This window comes from Colletotrichum truncatum (genome assembly GCF_014235925.2).
Source record: "Colletotrichum truncatum strain CMES1059 chromosome Unknown Contig_0007, whole genome shotgun sequence".
Taxonomy (NCBI): Eukaryota; Fungi; Ascomycota; class Sordariomycetes; order Glomerellales; family Glomerellaceae; genus Colletotrichum; species Colletotrichum truncatum.
In genome coordinates this window covers 3,401,636-3,413,725 of record NW_027222404.1, presented here as the reverse complement: position 1 = coordinate 3,413,725, position 12,090 = coordinate 3,401,636, and the positions used below count along the sequence as shown (strand labels likewise).

Genomic DNA, 12,090 nt, shown 5'->3' with positions numbered 1-12,090 from the left:
AAGTCACATCTTTACCATATCTGGCTGGAGACGGTGGCTTTTCAAAGATGCCGCAGGCAAGGCATCCTGTGCGGTGTCGTGCTGCCAAACAAGGCCATGGGCCCAAGGAAACTTTTAGGGTGGCAATAGCCGCACTGCCCTTGGTGGTTAGATGCGAAGCGGAAAGAAAGCTTTCAAGCATCAGTATCAAGCAAAGAGGTTGCTGATATGTGATGAACCAAGACCAGGGTGGTTGGATGGCGCGAGAAGATACATGTTGAGGTTCTCCCTGACCGCCGCGATATGCAACTGTGTATTCCGTAAAAAGGTACGGATACCACATGTGTACCCTCTGTCTGCAGCTGCGCCGCTTGTGATGTACTCCACAGAGAAGGTCCACTTGAGTGAGGGGGATCAGGAAATCAAGGCAAGGTCCGCGGTGGCCGCCGAGCTGCGGCCCGCCACGATTTTCATGACTTGCAGAGCATGTGAGTAAGTGAGGCAAGATGGTGGGAGTGAGATGAGATGAGAGGGAAAATAAAACAAGCTGGTGATGAAGATGAGACAGACATTACACGGATATTGTTCACTTTGCTGAAATCTTGAGTCAGTTAAAACCTACGATTATACGCGGGTGACGATGAAAAAAGCAGTACGTGTAGGTGCTGACTATAGGGAGACTTGAGTTCTTTTTGTGTTTCTCTTTTGTTTTCTCTCTTTTGTTACCCCAGTGGATTGTGAAGCATCCTCTCATGGTGTGCTGGTGAGGATATTGCCAAAGTCTATGGGTGCCTAGTGTATGTTGTACATGGTCATAGTACTAGTATACATGGTATCGTGTATAACCGGCCGGCAAAGCACCGGAACATTCCCGCCGATTTTGCCTCCCGGGACCCGTTGATAGTGGTCCGCCCCAGTACACCAACGGTGACCCTCCGCATATCTTGTCTCCAAGGGTTCTGTGGACTGGGGCTTCAGTGGAGGCCTGGAGGGGGAGAAAGGAACCTGATTGATGCCCTGTTTTTCCATTGTTTTTTTTTCCCTACTTTTTTTCCCGCCATTCCTGCTGTTGGTGACCCCCATCTCCCATCTCACCGTTCCGCTACGGCTACTGTTTGTTGTTCTTGGCTGCTGTTATTGCTGTGCTGTGCCGCCGGTGCTGCGGCGTAGTTAATTGCATGTGCATATTATACCATTCAATATAACCCCACCGTCGAGTTCGTATCTTACGAATGGTTGGCTAGTTGGATCTGTGTCTGTACCATGTAATCAATTATTTTCATTGTTTGCTTCCCCCCCTCCCCCATTTCTCTCAGTGCATTTCTCCCCCTCGTAAAGGCCCGTCTTATGCCCCCCCCTCCCCACTTCCCACTTCCCTAAGCTGTACCCGGACCAACCCAAAAACAGGCTTCTAGGCTTTTAGTGATGTTGCGACCCAAGCACGCCAACCGCTGGTGCTACGGGTAGTTCTTCCCCCCCTCCTCAGTGTCCCTCCCCCTCAAGGGCAAATGCGAGTGTCCATCTTCGGAACCCTGTTGCTACTGTACCTTTGCCAAACAACTCAACCAACAACCAACGTCCAACAAACTCGACATCCCGTCTCGTCCCATCTCATTTCCTCCTTTTTTGTTGTCGTGTCTTCCCAACTTTCCAACTGTCAATTCGCTGAATCAACTCATCATCCACCAGCATCTTTGGATTCTTTTTTTTTTTGGGTTCCCCCCCAATCTCTGGTTTTTCTTTATTCACGGATGCGAAGGTTGACGGTAGCTTTCCATCGAGCTTAGCATCTTGCGCAACCACCGCCGCATTTACGTCACGCCGTCTGACTACCCGCCTGAAGATCCCAATTCTTCACTTCGCAACCCCCCAATCTCACCCTTTATTCGCCTTACTTCCTTGCCTGAGGTTTACTTGCCATTTCGGTCTTCGCGGGATCTACCGTTACGGCAAACTATATCGCCCGCCCACCCCGCGAACAAAGAAACCGCTTGCTATTTGCAGCCTTTCCCCGGGAAGCACGAGCCCTTTAGCCTCATCTTCCCGCCCGCATGGCCCGCGACTACACGTCACAATAGAGTTGTAGCGAACGACAGCCTGCGCGACATCTCCATACCTCATACACCATCAGCCCGTATCCCGTCCTCCCCGGTTCGACATGGCAACTTTCGCCTCCCAAGAGCCCGACGAGGGCTACTCCGAGGACCCCCTCAACCCCAGCTCGAGTGGCACCCACGATAGCTTGACCTCGTCCAGCAGCAATAACGCAAGGCCGCCCGCGCCTGGGGACATGACCGCCTGGCTGGCGAGGCATCTGCCCGGCCTTCCCGTGTCTGCAAAGACTGGTGAGTCTGATGCGACAACAAGGAATCAAGAGCAATTTGACATGTGCTGACTTGTCGCTTTCCACTAGAACTTGCCATGGCTCTCCTCGATAACTTGCCCACCTCCGCCGTTGTTCAAATCGTCAGGCGCCTTCACCCGCGACTCTACATCGATTTCATCCAGTATCTTCCCCCCGAGGTCTGTCTCAAGATCCTGGGCTACCTCGAGCCCGTTTCCCTCATCAACGTCGCAAAGTCCTGCCGTGCCTGGCACGACTTAGCCCTCGACAGGAAGCTGTGGGAGAAGTTGTACCACCTTGAGGGCTGGAAGGCCATCTACCCCGAGATTCAGTACTGGGAGGAAAAGGTCAACGAGCGCCTCAACACCTCCGCCAGCTCGCTACACAGAGTTCGATCCTCCGAAGACGGCCACACGTACAAGAAGCGCGCGATATCCGAAGATAACGACCTGGAGATGACGGACGTCGACCGTTCCCTAAAGACGGAGGATTCTATGACTTCCGTTACTGGCAATAGCATTTTCGGCAGCCCCGCGTCGTCATTCACCGGCTTCGGACGAAACTCGGCCACGCCGCAGCCTGGAGATGTAGACATGGACCGGTCTGCCCCAGGGTCTAAGAGTCGCAGCGGAGATAGGAGCGCCGGTTACGATGCCAAAGGCAAGGGCAAGGCCTCGCCGTTGCTCAGAGCTGCTCTCGTCAAGGAAGAATCACTACCGCCCATGGTTCCCGTCGATGTTCCCGGAGGTATCTCGCAGTCGACCCTCTGGTCTTGGGATGCCCCTAGTTCAAGGTACAAGCTCAACTGGAAGTACCTCTACACGATGCGCCGACGTCTTGAGAGGAACTGGGAGCTGGGCAGGTTCGCCAACTTCCAGCTGCCGCACCCCGACCACCCCGAGGAAGGCCACGGGGAGTGCATTTACAGCTTACAGTATGACTCAGACTACCTCGTCAGCGGAAGTCGAGACCGTACCATCCGCATTTGGAGCATGCACAGTCGCCGTCTAATGAGGAAGCCGCTCGAAGGACACTCTGGATCCGTCCTGTGTTTACAGTTTGACGCAGACCCCGAGGAAGATTTGATCGTATCCGGCAGCAGTGACTCGGACGTCATTCTCTGGCGCTTCTCGACGGGACAAATCATTCAGCGGCTCTCAAACGCTCACACTGAATCGGTGCTTAATGTCAAGTTTGACAAGCGCATCCTGGTGACTTGCTCAAAGGATAAGTCTATTAAGATCTTCAATCGTAGACCCCTCAAGTATGGTGATCCCGGTTACGGCGATGCTGAGATCATCTACTCCGCCCCGACCCACCTTCGTGATTATGGCTACATCAACCCGATGGACGAGCTGCCGGTCAAGCCTCCTTACACCATGATTGGCGTGCTCGATGGTCACGGTGCCGCCGTCAACGCCGTTCAGATCTGCGGGGACGAGGTCGTCTCGGCCAGCGGCGACCGCAATATCAAGGTTTGGGACTGGGCCAAGCAGATTTGCATCCGAACAGTCGTTGGCCATAGCAAGGGCATCGCCTGCGTGCAGTACGATGGCCGGAGGATTGTTAGTGGCAGCAGCGACAACGAGGTCAAAGTGTTTGATAGGTTCACTGGTCTTGAGGTGGCCAGCCTGCGGGCACACCAAAACCTTGTCAGGACCGTACAGGCTGGCTTTGGTGACCTTCCGTACAGTGCCGAGGAGGACAGGCTCGAAGCGAAGAGGATCGACAACGAATATTTCAAGGCCATCGAGAGCGGGCTCATCAGCCCCTACAGCGAGCAGGGCTCTCGCCGTAGCCGCCCTAGGAACGCCGGCAGTCGCAGACCTGAGGACATTACGGCATACGGCGCCAACTTGCCCCCCGGCGGCGGCGGCGGCAAGTACGCCCGAATCGTGTCGGGCTCGTACGATCAGACCATTATCATTTGGCGTCGCGATAAGGAGGGTGTGTGGAAAGACGCTCATCATCTGCGGCAGGAAGAGGCGGCGGCTGCGGCACAGAACCAAGCCCAGGCCGCAGCCAGAGCGGCCTCGCAGGCTGCTGCGCAGGCCATGTTATCGACCATGATTCCGTTGTCGGGCTCAAACACTGCATCGCCTAGAACAACGATCGAGGCCCCCATCATCGCCACGATTACTCCCGACTCTGCCAACGCCTTTATGGCACTCATCGACATCATCGTGCCCCAAGGCCCCACGCAGCTGAGGCAGGCCCTGGCAAGTTACCCAACTATGCTGGCGTACAACGCACACATCGTGGCTGCTATCGCCAGAGAGTCGAACCCGCGGACGAGAAGTGAGCTACGTGCTGTGCTCAGCGCTGCTCTCGTAGATACGCAAGCTACCCAGTCTCGCACTCGCCATGCGGCTACTCGTGAGTCGGCAGAGGCGATTGTCCCGCCCTCGTTGCCGTCCATGTCTGCATCTACCAGAAATCCGGGCTCATCATCATCACAAGACGCAGCCATGCCGTCTACCCGTCACACTGACGAGCTCAACCACGGAAGAGCCAGACGACACCACAACCCGGTCACCACTCCCGCAAACCTCGAACAAATGCGCACCCCTATACCTCAGCGAGCAGCAACCGCCAGTCCTGCGGTACAGGCAGGCCCACCGGCCGGTGCAGTGCAAGGGCATTTGCACATTCAAGGCCATCTCGAGGCTGACGATGAAGCTCGTGCTCCAGGGGAGGTTCAACAGGCTCAGCCTCCTCGCACGCAACCCGGAGCGCCTGTGCAGACGCAGGCGACGCCGGTGCCGGTGCAAGGCGGCCAGCATGCGGTGCCAGACGCGGCGCACCACCCGCACATTGCCAACGCGGACAACGGGCCGGCGCGGGTGTTCAAGCTACAGTACGACGCCCGCAGGATTATTTGTTGTAGCCAGACGAGTGTCATTGTCGGATGGGACTTTTGCAACAACGACCCTGAGCTGGAAGAGGTCGCACGGTTTTTCGCGACGGTGGAGTAGATGTTTGGAAGTAGCATCACTGGCATAGCGTAATTGTATCACGAAAGGAGCTTATCACCTGGATGGTTGTGATTGTAGAACACAAAGGCGTTTTATTAGCTGGGCATATATATATGTGTGTGTAAAACCTCAAAAAGTGCAATGCATGAAATTGTATGCGCCTTTCCAACGTGCCTGCCATTCGTCGATTCCCTCGCAAAAACCAAAAAAAAAAGCGCCGCACGATACGCCCTCAACTCCAGCAGTTTAATTCATGCATCACTACTCCGTCATGAACCCGTTGTGGCAAGCAATCTAACCAGCAGCCTCCTTGACCTTGGCGCCCTCCTTCAGAGGCTCGTCGTCGACAAACTCGGGAAGCTCCTCCTGCATGAAACTCGGCAATCCCGCACCCATCTCGGGCTCGAGCTCGGCCTCCATCCCCAGAGCCTCGAGCTCGGCGTCGAGCTCGGCCTCGTCGACGTCCTCGGGGATATCGTAGGACCGGGCGAGGCTCTCCTGGATGTCGTTGCCAATGTCCATGAGGTCGGCCATCTCGTCCTGCAGGCGCTCGATCTTGTCAATGTCGACCTTGCCGTACTGCTTCTTGAGCTCCTTGTTGGTCGTCTTGAGCGCGTCGACCGTCGCCATGGTGTTCTTGAGGTTGTCCTGCATCGTCTGCGCCTGCTCCATGTTCCACACCTGCGACTGCAGCTGGTCCCGCTGCGCCTCGTACATCTTGCGCCGCTGCAGGATCTTGAGCGCCTTTTGCTTGATGGCGTTCTTGCCGGGCCCGTCGCGCATCTTGGACAGCTTGGACTGGTAGGTCTGCAGCTCGGCCGTGAGCGACGAGAGCTTGACGTCGATTGAGGAGATGCGGTCGTCGACGTTTGTTATTGCGCTGTTCAGCGTCGGTTTTGGCCCTTTCGGGGCTGAGCCGAAGATGCGGTTCATTGTTTTTTTTTTGGGGGGGGGTGTTTTGGCCTGTGGTGGGTGGGTGTGATGGAAAGGACGGAGAGATGGAGGGAGATTTTGCGTGTTGTGAGAGCCCGAATATGAGTATGGAGTTTTTAGGTGAGTCTTTGTTGGGTGCCTGGATGACGTTGCGTAACTTGTGATGGAGCTCGGTCCTGGTGCTAATCGATAGGACCCCGCGGTTGCGGCGGTGGTTTAGGCGGGGAGAGTCCCGGACTAACTGTTAATCCATGACCCGGGTTTTCAAGCTCAGAGGCAGTTGATTCGGCATGCGCATTTGATACACAACCATGTCGGTCTTTCACCTGCAGTACTATCTTTACACCATAGAGCGTGCCTCAGAATGGGGAATGTAGCGTTTCTGTCCCTTGAGGCCATGGAACTAGCTTGTCTGCTGGGACCTGCTTGCGTAGCTTATACGGCATTAACGTAGAAGATCGCCAACTAGGGCATCGGGACTAATACTTTAATCGACTAATCACAAAGCAAACAACAAGGGTTAGGTTAAGAAAGGGGGGCTTTCTCTCTACCTTTCGAATGGAGACGGAGGGCATGGACGAGTAAATTTCCTAACGGAAGGTATAAGCGCCGTAAAATTCGGCCTCGGTCAACTAAGGAACTGTAGAGCTTTGTGTACGAAGCAAGTAACTACTAAATCTTAGGCAGAACTTCACCCAAGAGGCCTTCTACCGCAAGAGTAAACTATAACTATAGTGTTGTTGATAGAAAAATTAGGTACCGTTCTAAAAAGCAGCGCCTCTTTTCTCTCTTTTGGGTTACCAATAGCTTCTACTTCAGGTCTTGCTACCGTGTTTGTATCTGAGAAAAGACTATACCTCTTGCCTCTATTTCCCTACTTTGCCTGTTTCAAGTCACCCGGAGGCCTTTAGGGTAGAGGAATCTTACTGGTTGTTCATTTAGCCTGGACCTGGACATTTACGGTAGGTGTCACCCACCAGACATACTTAGAATGATACCAATTTGATTCGTGACATTATTGCTCTCAGAAACCTGGCAGGTTGGAACTCCATTCACAGCAGAATTCCACAAAATAAATGAAGCCTGTTCGGCAGTCCGGGTCTTTCGGGCTGCGGGCAAGAAGTTGTCCTCGACAGTATTTAAAGTAAAGCATCTCGCACACATTAAACTCTATCCAGAACCATACATTAACCAACCAACCTTAACTCACACTAACTCATCTTCCTCAACATGGGGTTTCTCATCTCATTGACGACTTACTTGAGTCTCTGCTCTGCAGCTGTTTCGGCAGCGCCTAGCGCCCAACTTGATAAACGGAGTTGTCGCGAAGTGACGAATTCTGCCGTATATACTACGAGGGCATGCCGCCAGTTACCTGACAGCCCTTGCAACCCCGGTCAGACAGCTGGCCGAACTCTTGGGTACACGCAAGACAATATCAGTAACACACAAGTGCGATGCACTATCCGAGTGCGTTTCTGAGCCCCCACCCCCCACACCGAATCTCAAATTGATCAGGCAGTTCTTTCCTAAGCATCGTAATGCTAACTGATTATTAGTATGGGTGTTGCACTCGGTAGTGTAATTTTGCGTAAGAGAATGATTGCGCCTCTCGACCTGGAATATACATGGTCTCAACAGCATCTCGAGCTAGGCCAACACCCTGAGTGCTTATCATCGCCTCTCTTCGCATAAGCACACGAGACTAAATGAAGGGGTGGAGGCAATAGGGCTTAGGATCAGAAGGCGGGTTAGATTGACTCCGATTGAGGATTGCTTTAGGATCATGATCCATCACCTGCAAATATAGGTAGTATTTAAGATATACTTCAGGCTTGTATACGAAAGTACGCGTCGGTGCTTCTTGCCAAGTTCTTCGAGCGATAGATAATTGGACAATACTGGAGTTAAATGCTAGCTCCGGTAACGCAAATATTCCCGTACGTCCCTACGCCTAGCCTGTCTTAGGAGCAGGTCGAACAACGTTCTAGTGTCATGACCATTAGGATAATTACATCTGTAGCCCGTGAGGCCTAAGCTATTTAGATAGCGAAACAGGTGTTGGGCCCGTGGCATTTCACAAACAGCAACAGGTAAGTGACCCAGTCTATGAGCAGGATACGCAGAGGACGAATTTCTCATTCGCAACCACAGGCCCAGGAACAAAGAAAATGGTATGGTTCGATAGCCGCCGGTATTGGCAGACTTAAACTGAGGATGCTATCCACAAGCTTCCCTCCGATTAGCAACTATTGGTAACAGCCAGACGGGCAGCCACTAGTGTGGCGAATAAAGCTGTGTGGGGGCAAAACCGGCACAGAACGCTCAGAATATGGTGATGTGTTGATGTGAAAGTGAAGAACTAGCTAGTTGGAAGCTGGCAAAGACGAGTGGTGGCAGCTGGCAACCCATGTGACGGGCCGGCCAGGCCTGCCCGTGGAAGACCTGCAAAAAAGGTCTTTTACTTTCTTCTTTTAAAAAAAGATCCTGTTGATCGGAGCCCCATCATAATTTAATCAAACATGAAATTAAACGGGCCTCTTGTTTGACTGATTGACATTCTGAATAGCCTTCCTTAGTTTGACTGTTGGATTCGATTCGTTGTTTGTTTGTCTAACTGTTGCGCTGCTTCGTATGCGACGCCGCCGGGCCGTTCTATATCGACCCTTTGCCTCTCAAGCTTTCTTCTTATAGGCAATGAACAGTGTTTACGCGTCCGTGCGGCTTTCTTCTATTTGGCGTGCGTACGCTCCGATGGATCGCTATTCAGTCATTGGAATTGCATCGGCGACTGACTGTCCGCCCGTCTCATCTTGTCAACTTGTTAATATCGATTCTTCCGCTCGTTGACCATCGGATACACATCATTTCTTATACTACGTAGACTAAGCTCCCGAGCTACGGATGCAACGAACTAGTGAGACCGGACCCCTGGTTGTTAGTCTTGACACCGACCCAAGCAACTTCGGATCTAATGCCAGTCGATGCCAAGTTTTCTCGCGTGTCGACATTCTGTTTCGGCTAGAACCGATAAGTCTAGATTGCCGTCGTTTTTCCCTTCTGGAATGAGTCTATTTAATTGTTCTGTAGAGGTATCCTGGTAAGCGGGCTGAACTCACCACCATGTCCCCTAATTTTATAAAATACGACGGGCTCAAGCCACGACCCAGAACCCCGATGCCGCCTCCTATCTTTTTTTCGTTTATTTAAAAGCCCCTTTTGACGCCTTTGCACAATGTCGGATACCCGGACAATTGGCACCGCGAACAAAAACCAGCAGCGCCGCGCGGCGCTCAGTCTCAGGGGTAATTGTGCGCGTGCCACGAGTCGCGTTACCTAATGCTTTCTCCCATCCCGGACATCGTGGCAGCGGTCCGGGTAATGAGCCGCCAAGATTTCCATGACTAAAAGGATAGCTTGACCGTTCCGCGTGTCCTTTTATGAGAGCGAGGCAGGGGGGAGGCTGTGTGAACGACTATCGTCGTATTTCGCATTTTAAACCTTTCCGCAAGTCCTTCTCCCCCCTCCCCTCCCAGCCAAACACATATATGTTTCCAGTGAAGCTGCCACATGTAGGACGTGAATGTACTTACGACGCAGACGGCAAACATTGAAGCCGCCGCACATGAGACGGTCGCCGCCGCCGATGGAAGAGGCCAAGTTGTGGACGGGTCGGGAGCGCCCTGCTCCCAGCCCGGCGTTTACGGATCCGGATGAGGACGAGGATGAAGGTCCCGTCGGCGCTGCTGGCGGCTCCGAAACGGAGGCTTGTCTTGGGGACGACGAGAGGAGGGGCACTGAGGCCGAGGGGGAACTGTTGCCCATCTATGTGTCGATGCACCGGTACATCTTTCCTTCGGACGGTTGAGTGAATGTGTGAATGTGTGCTGACGTGAGGCAGAGTGCGCCGGCTCATCATCGCGAGTATAGGTGAGAATCATGTCGGTATACGTATCTATGTGAACCGAGACTGACGGTGGTAGATGATCCATATACGCTTGATCAGTTGAGCGACCCACGGATGAATATCCTCATCGTGCGGCCTCTCGTTGACAGACTTTACAACCCAAAAGATATCACGATAGGTACGTTAAACCAACCCCCCCGGCAAACCCATGTCGATGGTGACTAACACGATGCAGTATACTGTTTGCTGGCTAACCGGCTTTACTTCCTCCGCCAGCAAGCCACCACAGTTCACCAGGCTGTGAACATTGCTCGGGCGACTCTCTGTGAGCTGGTCGCCACCCGTGTGCTCCGGCGCTTCCATGAGGACCAGCCGGGATCTCAGGGGCTACTCTTCCTCTCTCACCTCCTCGTCGGCGGTTTCGACCCCTTCGAGGGCGCTCCGCAGGCTGTCGAATTCCAAGGCCGCCGGCAATGGGCCGTCCAGGAGCGCGGCGGGCTGGAGCGGAAGCTCACGGCGCTCGAACTCGCCATCTTGTCTGAGAGCAAGAACTTTATCAGCTCGGCGGGCTGTCAGCGCGTCGTCAACGCCGTCTATGAAGGTCGCGTCATCTACACGCCGCTCTCCTTCGTCGATATCCTCCCGGACCACTACAAGTACCACCCCATATCAATTTATGACCCGCGCAAGGCGCCGATTCTCAACCACTACCGCCTCATCGTCCCGCGCTCGCGCAACTTTATCGAGTTTATCCACTTCCTAATCCTTATGATCCTCTATTTCCTCGCCATGTTGTACCGGCGGAGCAGCAACGAGGTATTCGAGTTCCTGTTCTGCATCTACGCCGCCGGCTGGGTGCTGGACGAATTCGCCGCCATCATAGAGCACGGCTGGGAGGTGCACGCGCAGAACCTCTGGTCCTGGCTTGACGTAACCTTCTCCGTCATCTACGGCGCCTACGTAGTCGCGCGCATCTACGATGTCGCGACGGGCCACTTCCCTGACGGCCACGGTCTGCACATCCTGCCGCTTGCGGCGCCCATCCTGCTGACACGCATCGCCTTCAACATCGCTCCGGACAACATCGTGCTCATCTCCCTGCACGCCATGATGAAGGATTTCCTGCTGTTGTCGTTCCTCGCGTGCTGGTGCTTCATGGGCTTCCTGCTGGCGCTGCAGTGGCTCATCGACTCCAACGACAACTTCAACGAGACGCCGAGCTGGTTCACCATCTGCAAGTGGATGCTCTGGATCTGGTTCGGTCTCGACGGCACGGGCATCGAGGAGTCGGTGCAGTTCCACATCGTCCTCGGCCCCGCGCTCATGATCGGCTTCGCCTTCCTCGGCAACACCCTGTTCCTCACCATCCTCGTCGCCATGCTCACCAACACCTTCTCCAAGATCATCGCCGACGAGACCGCCGAGGTCCAGTTCCGCCGCGCCGTGCTGACCTTCGAGGGCGTAAAGTCCGACGCCATCTTCGCGTACCCGCCGCCCTTCAACATCTTCGCCCTGGCCACGCTGCTCCCGCTGCGCTTTCTCGTGTCGCAAAAGACCTTTCACACCGTCAACGTCGCCCTCATCCGCGCCCTGAACCTGCCGACGCTGCTGCTCATCAGCCTATACGAGCGCCGCCAGTTCTCGCGGAGGTCGCGGAACAAGACGCGCAACGGCCTGCTTGGCTGGCGCCAGTTCTCGGGCTTCTCGCCCCACGGCGACATCCAGGCTGTTTTTGAGTCTCGGCCGCCGCCGGATGTCGCGGATATCATCGAGCAGCTGGATAAGCTCGACGGAGGCGCGGCGGATGAGGTCGTGCCGAGGTTGAGCGTGGATTTGGGACGGCCTATTCGGTGGAGGTCACGATTAAGGAATGGAGTTTTGGAGCATGATGATTAGAATAGAATCAATAGACGGGAGGCTTTTTCGTTTTGGGGGGTTCTTTTTTGGTCATT

At 54.2% G+C, this 12,090-nt stretch overlaps 3 protein-coding genes across 3 annotated transcripts; 2 read left to right on the top strand and 1 right to left on the bottom strand.

The window, feature by feature from the left end:
• Window positions 1-2,137: 2,137 nt before the first annotated feature.
• Window positions 2,138-5,298, top strand: CTRU02_211357 (F-box/WD repeat-containing protein 1A; the record flags this gene model as incomplete). The annotated part of the gene is made up of 2 exons (XM_036720380.1): window positions 2,138-2,324; window positions 2,393-5,298. 2 exons carry the CDS (start codon window positions 2,138-2,140, stop codon window positions 5,296-5,298), a joined length of 3,093 nt encoding a protein of 1,030 aa, XP_036588124.1.
• Window positions 5,299-5,592: 294 nt separating this feature from the next.
• On the bottom strand, window positions 5,593-6,231 carry CTRU02_211358 (Snf7 family protein; the record flags this gene model as incomplete). Its single annotated transcript, XM_036720381.1, has 1 exon — window positions 5,593-6,231. One exon carries the CDS (start codon window positions 6,229-6,231, stop codon window positions 5,593-5,595), a length of 639 nt encoding a protein of 212 aa, XP_036588123.1.
• Window positions 6,232-9,814: 3,583 nt separating this feature from the next.
• Window positions 9,815-12,034, top strand: CTRU02_211355 (Calcium channel YVC1-like protein 5; the record flags this gene model as incomplete). Its single annotated transcript, XM_036720377.1, has 4 exons — window positions 9,815-10,074; window positions 10,133-10,161; window positions 10,215-10,316; window positions 10,374-12,034. The coding sequence occupies 4 exons, from the start codon at window positions 9,815-9,817 to the stop codon at window positions 12,032-12,034; spliced, it is 2,052 nt and encodes a 683-aa protein (XP_036588121.1).
• Between the last annotated feature and the right edge of the window lie 56 nt (window positions 12,035-12,090).